A 19919-nucleotide genomic window follows, 5' to 3' on the forward strand; every position below is an offset into this window, starting at 1 on the left:
ACGTGCACACACACACATGCATGCGCACACAGACACACACGCCCGCTCACACACGAACGCCCGCACGCACGCCCACACACGCCCGAGCACACACACACACACACACACACACACACACGAACGCCCGCACGCACGCCCACACAAACGCACACAAACGCACACGCGCACACACAATATCAGATACACTTACCATGTGCAGACTGCGGCAGTCCACCAGGGCAGTCAGCTGATGTAGGCCGATTTCAGTGGTGTTCAAAACCCCCTGAATCTGCTCCAGATTACTCTGAAACACAGAGAGGGGGTGATGGGATGGAGTGAGCGGGGGGTGGTACAACCAGCGACATAACTGGGTCAGTCTAGTTCTTAAGATGAGCTATAGTGTGCGTGTGTGTGTGTGTGCGTGCTCACAATATAGATACTGCTGTACTTAATTTTGTATTCTCCTTGCACTTAATTTGCACCAGGCCTTAAAATTTAACACATTGAAAGTTTCATCTTTCCTGTAATTCCCTCTGCTCTCGCTGCAGGCGAACATGTACATAAAGGGGCTGCACGGAAGCAGGCAAGTGTGAATGTGAGAGAGAGAGAGAGAGAGAGAGAGAGAGAGAGAGAGAGAGAGAGTGTGAGATGAGTGATTGAGTGAGTGAGTGAGAGTGTGTGTGTGACATGTGAGTGAGTGAGGGAGAGAGTGTGTGTGTGTGTGAGACGAGTGAGTGAGTGAGTGAGAGAGTGTGTGTGTGAGACGAGTTAGTGAGTGAGTGAGAAAGAGTGTGTTTGTGACGAGTGAGTGAGTGAGAGAGTGTGTGTGTGACGAGTGAGTGAGTGAGAGAGTGTGTGTGTGTGTGACGAGTGAGTGAGTGAGTGAGAGTGTGTGTGTGACGAGTGAGTGAGTGAGTGAGAGTGTGTGTGTGTGTGTGTGTGAGACGAGTTATTGAGTGAGTGAGAGTGTGTGTGTGTGACAAGTGAGTGAGCGAGAGAGTGTGTGTGTGACGAGTGAGTGAGCGAGAGTGTGTGTGTGTGACGAGTGAGTGAGTGAGAGAGAGTGTGTGTGTGTGACGAGTGAGTGAGTGAGTGAGAGTGTGTGTGTGTGACGAGTGAGTGAGTGAGTGAGTGAGTGTGTGTGTGTGTGTGTGACGAGTGAGTGAGTGTGTGTGTGTGTGTGTGACGAGTGAGTGAGTGTGTGTGTGACGAGTGAGTGAGTGAGTGAGTGAGTGTGACGAGTGAGTGAGTGAGTGAGAGAGAGAGTGTGTGTGTGTGTGACGAGTGAGTGAGAGAGAGAGAGAGAGAGAGAGGGAGAGAGAGACAGAGAGAGCGAGACAGAGACAGAGAGAGAGCGAGAGCGAGAGAGCGCAGATCTGAGCAGCACTAATGTACCAGAAATGAACCAAGTTTAACTATCTTGGATATAATAAAAATGATGTATCTGAAACTCTACCATAAGGGACAGCTCGCTTTATCTTCTTCCACTGTTATAAGGAGCATCAGGAAAATCACTACACATCACCACACAGTGGCCAATGGGCAATTCAATACCACACAGCCATGTGATGATCATAAACACATAGATACTAATGGTGTGCAGAATAAAAGGGATGGAAAACAGCAAAGGGATTTTCATTCTGAGCTCTTGTGATGGACTTGTGCGTGATCTGGTTTCCCAATGGGTCACCACTTCTTTCACACACAATCCCCTTTGCTACCAGAAGCCACTTCCACTTCCCTTTCACACTTCCTACTTGTCAGCTGTCATTCTGTTACTGAGCATGAGGGAAAAAGGGGAAGAATCAACACTAGACGTTGCAGTAAACCGGAGTTTGTGGGTTGTGAGTGTGTTGTGTTGTGTGTGGTGGGGTGTGGTACAAGAGTGTATGGTGTATATCATGTATGGTGTGTCATGTATCGCTGTATGGGGATTGGTGTATCGTGTATATAGTGTTATATGAATGGTGTTTTTGGTGTGTATATTGTGTAAGGTCTTTGTTTTTGCATGGATTTTTTGGTGTGTATGGTGTGTCATGTGTATGGTGTGTCACGTATGGTGTTTTAAGTGTGTGGTGTTTTCAGTACGTGTTGTGTTTTTGATGTGTATGGTGTGTGGTGTAAGGTTTTTGGCGTGTGGTTTTATTGTGTGTATGGTGTGTGGTGTATGGCGTGTGGTGTATGGCGTGTGGTGTGTATGGTTTTATTGTGTGTATGGTGTGTGGTGTATGGCGTGTGGTGTTTGTGGTGTGTATGGTTTTATTGTGTGTATGTTGTGTGGTGTATGGTGTGTGGTGTATGGCGTGCGGTGTTTGTGGTGTGTATGGTTTTATTGTGTGTATGATGTGTGGTGTATGGCATGTTGTGTTTTTGGTATGTGTGGTGTTTGTGGTGTGTATGGTTTTATTGTGTGTATGGTGTGTGGTGTTTTTGGTATGTGTGGTGTATGGCGTGTGGTGTATGGCGTGTGGTGTTTTTGGTATGTGTGGGGTTTGTAGTGTGTATGGTTTTATTGTGTGTATGGTGTGTGGTGTATGGCGTGTGGTGTTTTTGGTATGTGTGGGGTTTGTAGTGTGTATGGTTTTATTGTGTGTATGGTGTGTGGTGTATGGCGTGTGGTGTTTTTGGTATGTGTGGGGTTTGTAGTGTGTATGGTTTTATTGTGTGTATGGCGTGTGGTGTATGGCGTGTGGTGTTTTTGGTATGTGTGGGGTTTGTAGTGTGTATGGTTTTATTGTGTGTATGGCGTGTGGTGTATGGCGTGTGGTGTTTTTGGTATGTGTGGGGTTTGTAGTGTGTATGGTTTTATTGTGTGCATGGCGTGTGGTGTAATGCGTGTGGTGTTTTTGGTATGTGTGGGGTTTGTGGTGTGTATGGTGTTTTTGGTATGTGTGGTTTTATTGTGTATGGTGTAAGGTGTTTTTGGTGTGTATGGTGTGTTGTGTTTTTGGTATGTGTGGTGTTTGTGGTGTGTATGGTTTTATTGTGTATGGTGTGTTGTGTTTTTGGTGTGTATGGTGTATGGTGTATGGTGTGTTGTGTTTTTGGTTTGTGTTGTGTTTGTGGTGTGTATGGTTTTATTGTGTATGGTGTAAGGTGTTTTTGGTGTGTATGGTGTGTGGAGTTTTTGTAGTGTGGTGTTTGGTACACACTTTGGTTTGCGGGTATTCTCGCACTGCAGAACGCAGGAGCTCCAACACATCATCCTGCATCTCCACCAGAGCCTTGTGGCTTCCAGACAGCTTCTACAACACAAGACATACACAGTCAATATGCTTACTTTGCTTTAAAAATAAAGTTTAGTTTAAGTATATCGAAAACCCAAGGACACTCCAGTGGTACAGGGCTTTCCATGCGAACATACTGACTTGTGGTAACCTCACATAGATTACCTACTTCACTTATTTTTATTCTCCTTAAATCATGGGGACCACAGCTCTACTCCAGCTCCAAACCCAGCTGATCCATGTACTAGTGTATAAGCTGATGAGCGAGCTAGGGGGTGTTAGGAAATATGAGTGACAGAAAAGCGAGCGCTGACTGTCTCAAAGAGCTTTTCTGGGATGGATACGGAAGACCCAGATGGTCTTTCGTCTGCTTCCTGAGACGCATCGTCACCCTTGCCCACTGTTATTCCCTGGTGAGTTTGAATAATCCATAAGATAGAGAGGTCTTTCTGTTAGAAATACAGGAGCAGAAATAATACAATAAACACAACGTGCGCAGCCCATTTTAATCTGACTGCCGAAGGAACCGTGACATCTCAGAAATGCGTTAATATTTGAACGCCACCTTCAAAAGGATGCGACACCAGCTTGGGCTCTTAGCAACAGATCTATTTTTAAAATTCGCCATAAAAGGCTGGAAAATTACATATTAGGGCCAAAAAAAAACCCCACCGTACACGAGGCATCTTGTATGTGACTGTACAATCTGCTCTGTGTTGCTTCACAGAGCTTGCTGTTGCAATAATTCATGCTATGACAGTTCAATATGAGATTTCTTTAACAAAAAGAAACTGCAGAAGATGAAACCGATGCTGGTGACGGTTCTCCAAAGCCCCAAATGAGCAGAGCTCAGGAGATAAAATGGTAACGCATTTTTATCTTCTTTTAGCAATAGAAACTGAAATTGGTGGCCTCAGCTGTCCCCAGTAAGATTTAGATGGAATCAGTCAGATACCGGTTAGACTCACGGGCTCTTAGGGATCAATATACAATCTCCATATGACTACCAGCTCTGTTTTAAAAGCAATGAGATGCTTATTGAAATGGAAAGAGCTAGCCGTTGCCTGTGGTGATTAGTTAGATGTAGTGGGATACTTTAAGAGGGGTAATATATTATTCACATAAAGACTCAGCTAAGTCTAATTAGATTTGCTTGGCCAAAGTGCTGTCTGGTGTAAAGAGGTCTGCAGATGACCAGAGGAAATGAGGAAAAAACAGAGGAAATGAGAGGAAAAATAGAGGAAATGAGAAAAAACAGAAGAAATGAGAAAAAAACAAAAGAAGTGAGGAAAATCTGCAGTAATGCGAGAGACCAGAGGAACTGAGGAAGACCAGGGGTAATGAAGAAAGACCAGAGAAACTGAGGAAGACCAGAGGTAATGAAGAAAGACCAGAGAAACTGAGGAAGACCAGAGGTAATGAAGAAAGACCAGAGAAACTGAGGAAGACCAGAGGTAATGAAGAAAGACCAGAGAAACTGAGGAAGACCAGAGGTAATGAAGAAAGACCAGAGAAACTGAGGAAGACAAGAGGTAATGAAGAACGACCAGAGAAACTGAGGAAGACCAGAGGTAATGGAGGAAGACCAGATGAAATGAGGAAGGCCAGATAAACTGAGGAAGACCAAGGATAATGAAGGAAGACCAGAGGTAATGAAGCAGACCAGAATTAATGAAGCGGATCAGAGGAACTGAGGGATGACCAGAGGTCATGAGAAAGACCAGAGGCCAATGAATAAAGGAAACATATAGTAAAGGAGCATGTCTCCAAAGAAGAAAAGCATCATAAATTCAAAGATGTCATAAATAATCAAAATGTAATATTATAAGTCAAATTAAGTTAAATAAACTTCATCTTAAAAAGATTACAATCTGAATACAAAATAAAAAGAAATAATATACACAAACAGTGGGATGTAGTGGATGACTGAAGCAATGACTACCTGCTGGAAGGGGTTGGTTTGGCCCACGTTGCACTGGAGGTAATACTGCAGAATGTCTGTGGAAATAACAGAGACAGCAGGTTAACGACAAGGAGACGAGAAACAAATGCTTGAAACCGTGACATCACTTTTAATAACGGCTGTTCATTCATTTGCCATACATTTGTGGATAATGCTTCTGTATAACTGCTGCCACAAAATATTTATAAGCAAATCATTTTAAGGTATCTGCTGCAGAGTTACAGTTTCCTTCACTGGAACTCAAACTCTTCCAGCATGTTAATGCCCCTGTGCACAAAGCTCCATGAAGACACGGTGTGAGAAGGTTGGAGTAGAAGATCTCGAGTGTCCTGCTCTGAGCCCTGACTCTGACTCAACCCCACTGAACACAGACTGAGCCCCAGAGCTCCTCACTCTTACACCATCAGTGTCTGATCTCACTAATGCTCTTGTAGCTGAATGAACACAAATCCACACAGACTCGCTCCAACATCTAGTCTAGTCTAAAGTCTTCACACAAGAGAAGAGTGCAGATAATTATCAAAGGAAAAGGGGAATAAATCTGGAGTGAGATGTTCAACAAAGACATATGGGTGTGATGTGCAGGCGTCCACTATGTTTTGGCCATATAGTGTAGAGAGAGGTATATCTGACTGGAATACTTAACTAGTACTAGGTCAATCGCTCTGTGTTGGCTAATTAAGTCCATTAATGACGTACCAAAGTGGCAGTAGTTAAGAGTACAGTCATCTGAGAAGCTGAAAAAAGCCAACGGTGACTGCATTCACTGATTCACTTTGAATCGACGAGATCTTGGATGAAGGTTAGCGCGCATATGTGGGAGGAAAACAGGTTTATAAAAAGCTTCCCACGCTCTATTTCTGCGCAGGAAGCGCTACATATTCACACCACCTCCTGACAGGCTCCTGCACAGACGTAATTGTGATTTTCACACACCGCTACACTGCGTACATTTGCGTAGACAAGTAAAACAGAGAGAGAGAGAGAGAGAGAGAGAGAGAGAGAGAGAGAGAGAGCTTTCCTGACTTAGTCAGAGCTGTAGGCCAGGGTCGTGGAGGAGTGATGAAATCATTCTCTCTTTCTCTTTTGTGGGTATACACACATATAAAGCTACAGATACATATGAACGGATTCATGCGCACACTGACACAAACAGGGTAGCCGAAGCAACAGCCAATAAATGCTCCATTTGTTTAGCACCAGCTAAAAAGTTTATCATCGATATAATGTCAGATCATTCGATATTGATTATTATTGATAGGTTTTATTAATCTTTGGCCGGTAGAAATGAATGAAACCAATATCTTTCATGAAGGTCAAATAAGTGTTAAATAAACTCTTATACGTAATTCTTAATAAATAGAATGTTACAAAATCTGTGCAATGTAAACGTAGAACCATTAATACTTGCTTGCATTCATTCAGATCCCATGACAACAGGGGCAAAAAAATTCCCCTGTATGGTCCTCAGGAAAATATGCTGTTTGCTTGTCACTTTATAAGGGCATATAATAGGCTGTTTAAGACCTAGTGATTTCGCTTGTGTAATGCAGTTTTACCAATGCATTAAAGTGAAACTCTCAAGTGTCACATCAAATGTTTTTGTCTATCGTTATTAAGAAAGGTCTATTGTCGATATCGTAGTGGTAGGGCTAATTCACATTGGCTCCACACACACACACACACACACTCCCAGAATTACATTGTTGATGAGAAGAATGAACCACTCACTCAATTATGTCCGCACATGGTCAAACACAAGAGGCTTTCGTGGCTTATTGCCAAGGCACAAACCCAGAGCCTCATCCATCATCTTTACATGAACTTTGCTAACTGGATGTATTATTGGCCAATTGGGGACATCAGAGTAAAACAGCCCATAAACCATAGGGTGTGAGTAGAAAATGTACCCAGAGAGGAACAAGCATGTCTGATACACAATCTTCTTTGTTCTGCAAAATTTCGAGGTCTGCTCCAAGCTTGTTTAAAGCACAGCTGTTTCCAACTTGCAACAAATTTAGACATGACTGGAACAAATAGGGGGCATAATAGAGAAAGACATTGGCAGATAATGGCAGTGGTGACCTCTGAGAAGCCACAGAGAGGCTTGTGGCCTGGGGGCAGACAGACAGGCGGTTCTATTGACTGATTACTGCTCTAAGCAAACGGCACCGAACTGTGACGGATACTGTAATATACTAGAATTCGAATTTAGTTCGAGACCATGCCATAGAGACAGGGATTAGTTTAATCAGGGAAAAAACATACAAATGTAGTAAAAGCCTTAAAAGATGACTGTTTAACTGACAAAAATACAAAACACAGAAAATTAAAACATTTATTATGGGTGTGTTTTATAATTAGGTCCCGTGCTGATCTGAGACGAGATGAAACGTGCCGAGTGTTCAGACCTGCTACACGATCGACCCCTGGTTATTGTTTCTATGATCTCTTTATATTCTGTTTTCATCCATGGCCATTAGCCTGCACCACTGTGCTTACTGTGGGCTACGAGGACACCTGCGATGACGTGAAAGCTGAACGGTACATTTTCAGAAGTGAGAAGGAGAGAGAAGGATGGAGGTTTGGGGAGGAAGCATCAAAAGATAAAGCAAGATCAAGAGCGTTATAGTGGGAAGTAATGAACAGTGAATAGATTAAAGATTAAAAATACTATCTCTGTCCTGCCTTCGGTCTCTACTGCCTTAATTCCTCCTGCTGATCAGTACAGACCAGCGTTTGGTACCATACACTATAAGGCCCCTGGTATACATCTGATCATTTGTAACTGGAGTAGGATATAAATGATGAGGATGATTTAGGGAGCCTGTGTAAGCAAAACATGTAAATACACCATGTATGAACTCCATCAAGACCAAACATGGCTATTAATCACCCAGTGAAGCCTACAGACGGTGAGTCATGTTTTATAGACAAATCTCACCTTTGTTGATGACTCTGTTGCGTTCGGCCACTTCGGCAACGTACATGTTTGGCGCCACGCAAAAGTCGCTGGAGCTCTGTGAACAATAGCGGAATGACAGATTTAATTTAAGCTGTATTTATATTAACCATTATTATATATTTCTCATGCTGACTGATATACTTCAGTAAATTTTCATGGGCTGTATTGAACACCCCCCAAAATCTTCCAAAAATCGGTATAGGAAAAAGGTTTAAACAGTTGCATCATTATGACCTGAAATATGTGTAACTACATTCAGCAGAGACTCATGAGACACCCTGAGTGTGTGGGTGAAATCATTAGTGTGGAACAGCAGCATGAAAACATACACGAGCAGCCTAAAAACTCTGCTATTTTAGACTGAAAAACACTATGTATGGACAATTGTCCGAAAAAGTTGAGGAGCAAATAATATTGAAAAAAGTTATAAAAAACAAAAACAAACAAGAAAAAAAAAACAAAAAAAAACGTTTAAACGATACGACGACCTCAGAAGAGTTAAAAGAGATGACCATCCTATCCTTGGCATATTGTACACCTTCGTCGGTGCGGTGCAGCCGATCGCATGCGTGACGTACAGCTGGAAAACTCTCACCCATAAAACTGGGTAGTGTTGCCATGGAGACACTCACCGAGGATACAGCCAGCTCCAAACCCAGTGATCCCCAGCTGATCACCAGCGCCAACACGCCCAGTAAACAGACCCTGCGTGGCGACAGGAGCAAACAACAACAATAAGAGCTCAAACTAGAATTAATGTTACGTACAGTGTAATCAGGTAGCGCGACGGGGGGGCGCCGTTTCTTCTGGAGCTCTACGGATTCCACATAAAACCCCTTATTACACTTCAGTATGACAATTTTACACGTCTCTCTCAGAACGAAAGATTTAAGAATAGCCTTTAATTTAGGAATGTCATTCAGGGCGACACTTAAAAGTGAAGACCGTTTCAGTAGCAGAAACACTTGTGATTTATGAAACTTTAGGTAATGGACAAAAGTCGCACGAAATCAGTCATTAACAACATTTAAATGACTGCATTTTCATTTTTAAAACTGAATAAGGCTTTTCCAAAATTAGTCCTGAGATCCTGAGCCTCAGACCACTGCAGCTTTATAACAGAATTTATTTTAATATTTTTTTTAAAATAATTTTAAGTATCTATTTATCTATGTATCTATTTATTTTTAAATGGGGTCAGTCCAAAGCTCCTGAACTATTTAAAATCTCGAAGCTTTAGAGAAGGACTTGCGTACATTACACAGAGGGATACATATCGAAAGACCCAAATAAAATAAAATGAATAAAAATATGAAGTGTGCTAATTAGTACAGAAATCAAGTGAGGAAATACAAACTAGAAGACACAAATACAGACATTATTAGTCATGGATACATTACTTTGAATGTTTTTTTTTTAAAAATGATTTGATTTATTTATCCACTAAATCGTTTACTTATTCATTTATCTACCGTTTGGTTAAACTCTGTGCTCTGTAGAGTGAAAGCTTCAGTAACATCCAGATTCTGTGAGATTTAAATATCTGCCTGTGCTAAAATTAGAGACTAGTGAAGGGGATTTATAGAGCATAAATTTGCCTCATCTGCAAGTGGAGAACTATTAAAATTATCCTAACAGAAAAAAATATAAACGCCTCCCTGGGAATACAAGTCTTTAATTTCAGACTTGAGGAGTTTTATCTGAAAGATGGCTCTCGTTCCAACAAGGTGTTCTGCTGAAATGTGCTCCAGAGGTTTTAGTCGTTAAAGCAGGAACGCTTAAACCCTTCTGTCCACTGAACACAATTTCAAAAGCTTCGAATTCTCATGTCCAATAAATATCTGCTAGCAAATGGTATGAACTGTTTGGCTTGTCGGTTTCAGATTCAGACGCTGATTGGCTCGGAACATGACAGCATGACGGATGCGACGTCGTTGATGTCTGCTGTACAACGGACTTAGGAGGAGATCTGAATTAAATGAAGCCTTACTAAAGTTGTGTAAGAATAATACAGTATGAAGCATCATTAAATATTACATAAATCAGGGTTCTATATATTGTAAAGTAAAATTCTTATGTTATCTGAGCTGGTTCTGAGGAGACTAAGCATTGACGCAACATAGGGCTGCTATCTACACATCTGTGGCACGGCCAAGTCAAAGAAGACTGAATCAGTGGCAGAATGTGGAGCTTAGTTAAGCCAACACTTGCACACACTCACTCGTGCAGGCACACACATTTCCTATCACACACACACTCACCCAATCAGAGTTCTTTTCGAGTTGCGAATAAGGCCGAAGAGCACCAGCAGGCAGATGAGCACGTCGAACAGGAGCAGCCCCAGATAGCCCAGCCACCTGAAAGCACAAGCATATTACTGACACTGCAGGCAATATAAATGACTTTATTAAGCACATATACGAAGCTCATACATAAACAGAAACGTTTTACTGAAGCTTTAGTACTCATCTAAAACTTCCAGAAAAATCTACCTGGAAAATCATGTGTAAAATGTGTAAACCCCTGAAAGCTGTGTGTGTGTGTGTGTGTGTGTGTGTGTGTGTGTGTGTGTGTGTGTGTGTGTGTGTGTGTGTGTGAAAATTTTGTGCTGGAGTGTTAACGCTCAGGTCTACAAGCAGCCCAGTTTCTCCTGTCTGCTCAGCTACACCAGCTTCCTTCCTTCCCTTTCTTCCTTCCTTCCTTTATCCATTCTATTTCTTTCTCCCATAGTCTCTCTCTTCCATCCTCTCTATCTTCCTTCCATCCTTTCTCTTTTTCTTCCATCCTTTCTCTTTTTCCTACCACCCTCCCCCCACTCTCCCCTTTCCTAGCTTTCCTTTCTTCTTTTCCCCTTATCCTTTTCTTCATTTCATTTACTTCCCTTCCATCCATCCATCTACTTACTTCTTTATTCATTAAAGACATTTAAGCATTTCATATCCATCAGTGGAAGCAGCACTTATTTTAGCTCTTATTTTTGCTGCTCTAGAACCCTTCGACTCTTCTTCTAGACGAAAGCAGGGACAGTGGTACCAGATGAAGCCAGATTAGATCTTTCTGCACTTAAAAAGTTTCCATGTTAAGGGAAACACGCTTGAATGAACAAGCTTTGATTATCCTCCTTCCCAGATAATGAAATTATACATAGCATCTATAATAATATTAATCTATATTTTTGCTGTGTTCTAAAGGGTTAAGGAAATTTTAGCAGGAGTTGAGAAAAAGCAGCGTTTCTGCTGTTGAGAAATATAAATGGTGACAATAGTCTGAAAGATTCAGGGAGTGTGCAGAATGCTAATCTTCGCTCTGTAAGAAAGCACTATTCACGCTTGGCATGACAGAAAGTGCTCTCTCTCTCTCTCTCTCCTCATTTACATGCTTGCAGCTGAACACCAGTGACTAAAGCCCTGTTAATTTGCAACAAGAAAGATTCTGAAACACGACCACAATAAATAAGCACTAAGTTTCAATGCAAAAACGAGGCACACTGATCTCAATTTCCTCCATCTCACCTATACCAGTCGTAGAGTTCGATCCTGCCAGCCAGCGCCTCCAGGGAGATGCTGGGATTGCTCCAGAAAGGGATCTCCACCATCTGTTTGAGCAGCTCATCCAACTGGCTCTGCAGCTTCTGTACGATCGACAGGTAGTCAGTGTGCTTCGTATACTGGCTCTCCAAATGCTGCAGATTCTCATCCACGGTCAGATTCAGGGATGTGGCACTGTCTGATACCTGTAAAGCACACAAACACCACAGACAGACGAGACAGAATTTTCAAATAAGGTCTTCTGAGATCATAATTGGGAGGTTTATAGAAGGGTTTAGTGTCATAACAGGTGATTATAAACAGATCAAAGAAGGAAGGAAGACTCTGGAAAGGAACACGCCTCACCAGTTTCTGCACCCCGGCGATAGTACGGTTGGCATGACGCAGCGAGTAAGTGACCCGGTTAACTCCATCGCAGGCCTCTCCATTCCCATAGAAACCAACGGCAATACCAGCGCTGTGAAAAGACCAAAAAAAAAAAGAGTGGGCATGAAGAACAGGATGAGGAGTTGGAGAAGGGGGTGGAAGAGGAAGAGAGTATCTGAACAATGCTCACAGGAATTCTGCCAAACCTCATTTTTAAAATCCTCAGAGCTAGAGCTAGAGAAGAGCGCCATTATATCTGCAGGTCTGAACCACCACTGACATTTGCCACTAGTGAACGATTTTTTTTTTTTTTTACTTATATAGTGATGGTCATGTAGCCCAGGTGGGTTATGGGGGAACACAGAGTAAGCATTCAAACCTAAAGCAAGCCCAATAGTGCTCTAGACTGAAAGCAAGCACTGACAATGACCTTCACAGTGAGGGGGTTGTTTACTGATCTACTCCCACAACCAAGCTATATAGACTACAGAGTTTGATTCTAAAGGGGCTTTCCTACTCTTTCACTACAAAATGTGTGCCATCTGTCTTTGCTATTGGCACACAAACACAAGCCCCTTTTCCAATAATGGGCCAAACAGTTCTGAGCACTGTCCTGAGTGACATACCATCGACATTCCTTTTAGATATTCACCAACTGCTTTCCATTTATGGTGCCTGAGGCATTATCCAGAATCATTCATCCGGTGATTTCACTTTGGAGATAATGTCCGGTCAGTGTTTGAAACCAACTCTTGCTCTAATTAAAATCCCCATCTCACCACTCTAAATTTGAAGCATAATGCAGTTGTGGTTAGATGCATTGTCAAGGTTCTTGCACATGTACCCAGCAGTGGCAGCATAGAAGTGCTTGGATTTGAACTCACAACCTTGGATCAGAATCCAAGGTCTTACCCACAGACCTACCACTACCTATGGTGCTGCCTCACCACCAGATGGCACAAGTGCACCCCATTATTACATCCCATCCTCCCTCTTTGTAGTCGGCCAGCTCTTTTGTGTAGTACTCAATAGGCATATGAATCAGTGTCTCTTCTCTGGCGGGGGACTTCATGGAGCTCCGCCAACTGAACAAAGACTCATTGAGCCAGCGGTCAGCACTGTAGTGCTCTGCATGTTCAGAACTACTTGAGAAACATTCCGTGTGCACTCTGGCTTAGTAAATGACCCTTGCAGGCTCTTCAAACATCCAGCCAAGATATATATGACACGGACACGACTTTCACGCTACTGATTGCACAGCAAAAAGTGATGTGAAAATGGGAACAAAAACTAAAGGCAACACAGCGTTTAGCAAAAAGGTCAACCGCTTGGTAATTGTGCATGCAGCATTCTGACTTCCGGTCCTGAACTAATTAAGATTGATAATTTTCGACAAGGCACCGAAGATCAAAAGTGAGACATCCTGCCGCTGACCCCCTGAGGCTGTATCACATGACTTCCAGAATACTGGGTTGGTCCGAGTTGCCAGCATTCCTAAAAGGCAATAAATCTAAGGGATAATCTGCTGGGAAGGAGTTAAACAAAAGATTTAACTGCCACGAACACACCCTACATGCGGTTACAGTTTTAAGTTTGATGAAACAGAACTTGAACCCTAGTGCCCTGCAATCATCTTTACCTGCGCAAAGCAGCTTCTTCACCCAGATCATTTCCTGTTTCCTGAGAAACATGTAGTTTTTTTTTCTATCTTCAGATAACACGCACACACACACAAGTTCCACAACTAACAAGCACTAGTTCTTAGCACTTATAGAAAAACTGAAAACATTTCAAGAAAATTTCAAAAAATGACGATGAGGATTTAAAATGAACAAGGATTTCATGTTTGGTCCATGTGGAGCGATGGGCAAGTAGGTACTATTTCCTGGAAGACTGCTTTTCCTCAACCTATGAAAGTTTAATCCTTGAATTGCCTCGTCTCAGCTCTCAACTGAGTCAAAGCCCTACTCTCTCAGCTGGAATGCCACTCACTCCATCGACCACGGAAAGGAAACAGGAAATGCAGGCTTCTTGAGATCTCCTTAACATGTCTATTACAGACAAATCGTCTATTTGTTTCCAAAGAGGAGTATTTAACAAGAAATCAAGCTGAATCAACAGAATGGCATTGAGTTCGTTTGTGTCAGAAGTATGAAAAATATTAAGCATTAAAAACAGATTTTAGAAATCCAAATTGTTCAAACTGTACACATTCCTGGATGACCTGAAGCATTGTAATATCCACTGAACAACCTGGTTTAGAACGAGTCCCGGCCTGTCTGCTCGCTGAAGTAAGGGATTTTATACAGTAGGAAGAGAACAGTGTGTATTGTGAGAGCTCAGCAAATCATTATTAGCTTTTATATGTCATATAATCAGAATTAACTCGGGGTAAAAACAATCATTCTGGTCAGGATTCAATTCTCAGAAAACAAATTCTGAATGAAGAAAAAAAACGACATGAAAAGACTCTTAATCAAACTCAAAAACAAAGCAAAACAATGGATATTTCTGTCTTTTGCTAAAGAGGTTTAATATTGTAAACAAAAACTGTAATTGTTTCACTGTAGTTTAAAATAAATAATTCTAAATTCTCACTAAAAAGTGTTATCCAGGGAAAACAACCGATCAACTGAAACATAATGAACTCTGTAGCAGAAAGAGCTCCAAAGTCGGCTAAAATGCCCGTTTTTCTGCAGCATTCAGTGTCAGGTCATAAAAAGTAAATAAAAAGTTCTTTTTAACCATAGTAACGCTGACTAACCGTATAACAAATGAAGCGTGTTTTCTGTTGCAATCAAGCTATCAGACTTCACAACCCTGCCCAAAATTCAAATATATTTTACCTCATTTCTGGAGCAATTGAAATGGAACACGCTTTGGTGTATGCGGTTGCTACAAAACAGCATTTACTGTTTGCTGCATTTTTGCTGGCAAAAGCAGTGCATTTTAAGACCCAACGAGACACCTGGGTGAAAGATCACTTGTGAGTGACGTACTTCCGTTTGGGAGGAGTATAGTGCTTGAACATATGTGGCTTGAACAACCACATTCATTTACACCTGTCCAGTTTCATCTGAAATGCATCCCAGACCACCTCCTGAAGTGGTTTGAAAGATCGGATTTATATCCGTCTCAAAAACGTTTCGGAGGGCATTTAGACCTGGTCTTTTTACGATCCGATAGCTATCTGATCACAGAAAATGCATGAAGTGACCTGGTGTAAAAAGCCCCTTAGATATTTTCTACCCCATCACACAACAGCTAACAAATAGGCAGGCTGAACCTCATCACATGCTTCGTCCGAAATACACGAATCCGGCCAGCTGCATCGTTTTGATCTAGTGTTTGGCTGAGGAAAGCGCTGTCTGCCTCCTCTGCATATATCATCTCACATTATCAGGTTTCATTGTGACTGACAGGGTAAAGAAGGTAAAGTGGCTTCACCCAATCCAAATAACATGACCAGTTTTGCTTTCTTGGACTCCTAAGCACCAAAAGCTGATAAGCATAAATGTGGCTTGGGTCTTCAAGCCTAGCTTTGGATTTCTATAAGCTTCAGTTATGCAATGGTACAACTAAACAGGGTCTGAGGCAAGCTGCTTTTAAGATCCAGCTACTCAGAAACAAAAGAAATATCACATGGTCAAGTTCTCCTTTATCCCCCGAAATTCAGTGCAGGATCAGGATAACAAACAAGAAACCACAATTAAAACAAGTTTCTTTACACTGGAAAACCCGGTATATATTTGAGTAAACAAGAAGGTTAGTAATCAGTAGCAGGTTAGTAGTTAAAAGTTAAATTTTTAATTAAAAGGCTAAAATATAAAACAGAGAAAGACATTTTCTCTCTAAGCTAACTTCGTTAAAGGAGTCACTCAATACACCATTTTGGCAAGTTAGTGCTCTCTGTGTAATGCATTTGAAGGTGTTTCTTTAAGTTTAAATAATGCATAAGGCAAGAAATCCATTTAAAAAAGATGCCTGAGCCGGATTTATTTTTAAATAAACATGTTAAACTCTGCTTAGTTTTGAATTTCATTTTATTTAATTTTCAGTCCACAGGAACAAAACTGAATCCTCATTTCTGCTCCTTACCAGGACCAAGATTTTATTGTGCAATTTAATTTTAAATGCATTTTGTTTTAAATTAAAACATTATTACTCGTACAGTTGAAGTAGAGAAGTCATTACGTTATGTTGTCCCTCTCAAAGCCGATATTATGTCCAAATTAGAACATGGTTCACAAGGTTTTAAACAGATTTTACTCGTTATTTCAAGACAAATTAAGGAGATAAAAGGTCTAAAGTATTGAATTTGCATTTGGTAGCTGCTCATGGGAGCTCTTAATATGAGGTCCAAAGAGGTTTGATGTAAATCATCATTCATCACTCACTAGACAACAAGAAGACATGACAACAGAACAAAGGAGAGATTTCTATAACGTTTAGGCAGCAAATACCCCGTCAAGCTAGCTTTGACACTGAAAAAGGTGATTAACATTTCTTATTAACACCTAAAAATCCACTCAGTGTCCAGCTAACTCCAGCTAACAGCTGTAGCATACTATACTTAAAAATGTTCACAACATTTACTGTTAACCATAGCCAGTATGCTTGGATTAGCTATCCTGACAGGATTTCAAATCAGATTTGGCAGATTAGCACATTTTAGCAAGCTAATGTGCGCAGAGAATATAGTGATCATTTATAGATATGACATCTAGTCACGATAGCAACTAAGCTATTATATAATGCTGGTTACATAGCATAGAAAAGTTTATAAACAGAGGTTAACAGAGGTTAAAAAAGACAGAGAAATTGAGAAACACATGGGTGAATATGAATATTAGGCTGGAGAGAATAAATGTTTCAGAGAGAGACAGAGACAGACAGACAGACAGAAAGAGAGAGAGAGAGAGAGAGAGAGAGAGAGAGAGAGAGAGAGAGAGAGAGAGAGAGAGAGAGAGAGAGAGCCCTATTTCTTACTCTTAAGGATAAAATCTAACAGTGAAGTGCAGGCTCGACCGTCGTTACTCATTCTGGGACTCTGGAGGCTCAAGTGCCATCATTCACAAAAGGGTCAAGAGGAACTGTTATTACTGATATCTTACACTTCAACAAACCACAACAGCACACTAAATCCAGGAGGACATAAATAGTTTTGGCTTTCTCAAAACTCCTTGAGGTCGCTAATGACACTGGGAACAAGCTTCAAATCAGCAGTCGAGTATTAATCATGGTCTGGCTCTTTAAGTATTATCATACTTTATTTCATGAGCAACACTTTAAGCTGGCTAAGAAATGTATGAAACATGCATCCCAATAGCTTTAAAAATTATCATGATTAAGGTATTTTTTTAATAAAAGACATTCAAGGGACATTACAGAAGCCCTCTTGTCTACTGACTCATCTTCAGTGCTCTGAGAAGGCTTTATCTGTGGCAAGAAACACAAGCTCTGTTGCTGAATTCTGTATTTAGTGGCTGTAAGACAGTGCGTAATTCATAGTGTTCATAAAGTCCAAACCTGCGGCGAGGCTTGACAGCTGAGCTAATCAGTCATGCTGAGAGAAACACATGGAGACACAAAGCAGACCTAGCCCGTCCTCGGTCATAAACACTCACCGATTCTCAACCACAGTGTCTCATACTCTCAAAATCTCATAAAAATTTCTAGGTGTCATTCACTAACAGTCAATTAATTCACCTTACGGTACTAGAGCATACACATTTACGGCATTAAGCAGACACCCTTATCCAGCGTGACTTACAACTGAGCAACTGAGGGTTAAGAGCCTTGCTCAGGGGCCCAGCAGTGGCAGCTTGGTGGACCTGGGGTTCAAGCCCATGACCTTCCGATCAGTAGCCCAACACCATAAACACTGATAAACATTTATTACTAACACCTAAAAATTGACTAGGTGTCCAGCTAACAACAGTATCATAACAGAGAAGACTGAGAAATGCTCACAATGTTTACTGTTAACTATGGCCAGCATGCTAAGATTAGCTATTCTGAAAGGGTTTACAATCTGATATTTCAGTAATTTCTGTCCAGCTCTTTAAAAATCCTGTCAGGTTATCACATTTTATTTCTGCTCAAGCTAGCATGTTAGTTTTTATATAATGCTAGAACGCTAGCACGATCAGCAACAATTATGGACACTGAAGAATCAGTTTTTTCATAAATAATGTTAGCTTCTGCTAGATACAGTAGCTAACAAACTCTGTAAATAAACAACAGACTTTTGTGGTGTGCTATATATTCAGCATGTTTTAATGTAATAAACTCGCTGCATTATGGTATGTTGGGAAAGATATTGTACACTAAATTGAGCTTTCATCCACATCTATAGCACAATAGCTAAAATATTTTTGCAAATGTGGACAAATTGCTAGCTTGGGTGCCCGGGACAAAAGGTTTACGTATCCTGGATAGGTAGAAATATCAATTAACTTGAACAGATTCTAGTAGTTACAGAATACAGAAAAGGGAAATATGAAGGGATGTGGGAACAAAACAGAAGAAAAAGAAACATTGTACAAAAGAGAAGCTGTTATGAACAAAGACTTTGGTTACATGTATTCTACATTTTTATTTTACATAATCTACAGGATATTAATACAAATAATTAGCATTTTACCTTGTTTGACGGTTAATGATTTCATGATTTATTTACAAAAACAGTCTAAAATCTGGCAACACTTCAAATCAGAAAGCTTAGTTAATAGCATAATTAGCAACTTGTTCATCATATTCTTCTCTTTAGCCCAAAGATAAAAGAAAGCCACTGGCCTGCACCGTCAATTAAACGTTTCTTTTTCCAATATGGCTCACCATGTGAATGAGATCAACACAGATGATATAATAGAAGGAGTTAAGCATCCTGCACAGCGAATGGAGACATCACCATGGCAACAGGCTTTATTTGTGGCAGGATGTGAGGCTGGACAATAGCGGGCTGCTGATTTTCCCACCGATTTTCCCACCATCACTTCATTCCTCTCTGGACTTGGGGACCACGACAAAGCACCTTGCCGAATTTTATTTCATTAGATGGAGTGAATGGAGACTGTAGCATCTAGTGATGAGAACAGGCTTTTATGTTAAAGACTTGAACCAAAAACCAAACAAAATCTTGGTTAAGTAGAATGGCTCTATGAACACACAGCTCTGACTCCTCACATACAACATAGCATTTAAATAATCAGAACCATCTGGCACTGAAGTGAAGATCATTATCATCATCATCCAACTGCAGTAGACCTGTTTTCAGTGAAGATTAATCACTATTGTGCTTTCACAAAGGATCTTCATTTTCTATGGCTTCACTTCAACACATAAATCTATTCCATTGAACACCGACCAGGATTATGCAACTAACCCAGACTGCACTATGTAAATACGGTCATGATGTGCCATGACGAAAACCAGAAAACAGAAATGTCGACAATTCAGTACACAATGCAGTCCAAAAACTATTTTGCTATTCGTTTCAGAAACGTTTTTGTGTGTTTATTTGAGGAAATCACTTTAAAATCAATGACATGGATCCACATCCATGGTTTAGGATTAACAGAAGCATGTTTTTAGTATTTTTCTTCTCAATTTGTACAATGATATTTACTGAAAAGAGCCATAGTTTTGTGATTTAATTTTGGGTTAAAACCTGTCCAATTCAACTGAGCAGTCAAATATGCTAACAAGTATAAAAATTAGCTATGATATAAAAACCTCTGAGTTTCTACTGGTTTGCATGCTGTACACCAACCTGCATAAAAACAAACATTTTGTTTGTTCGCAATTACAGCATTAACTACAAAAATGAATCAAATCCAATTAAACAGCTACACTTTCTTGATATAATT

At 40.8% G+C, this 19919-nt stretch overlaps 1 protein-coding gene across 1 annotated transcript in view; it reads right to left on the reverse strand.

The window, feature by feature from the left end:
• Window positions 1-19919, reverse strand: part of ttyh3a (tweety family member 3a) — a 55583-nt gene that overhangs the window by 10794 nt on the left and 24870 nt on the right. The window contains exons 3-10 of the mRNA XM_027173852.2: window positions 12028-12139; window positions 11647-11867; window positions 10396-10491; window positions 8767-8839; window positions 8114-8189; window positions 5149-5204; window positions 3132-3224; window positions 191-283 (exon numbers count right to left, since the gene is read on the reverse strand). Of these exons, the coding sequence (XP_027029653.1) occupies window positions 191-283; window positions 3132-3224; window positions 5149-5204; window positions 8114-8189; window positions 8767-8839; window positions 10396-10491; window positions 11647-11867; window positions 12028-12139 (820 nt within the window). The remainder of the gene's footprint in view (window positions 1-190; window positions 284-3131; window positions 3225-5148; window positions 5205-8113; window positions 8190-8766; window positions 8840-10395; window positions 10492-11646; window positions 11868-12027; window positions 12140-19919) is intronic.

Source organism: Tachysurus fulvidraco, chromosome 24 (assembly GCF_022655615.1).
Source record: "Tachysurus fulvidraco isolate hzauxx_2018 chromosome 24, HZAU_PFXX_2.0, whole genome shotgun sequence".
NCBI lineage: Eukaryota > Metazoa > Chordata > Actinopteri > Siluriformes > Bagridae > Tachysurus > Tachysurus fulvidraco.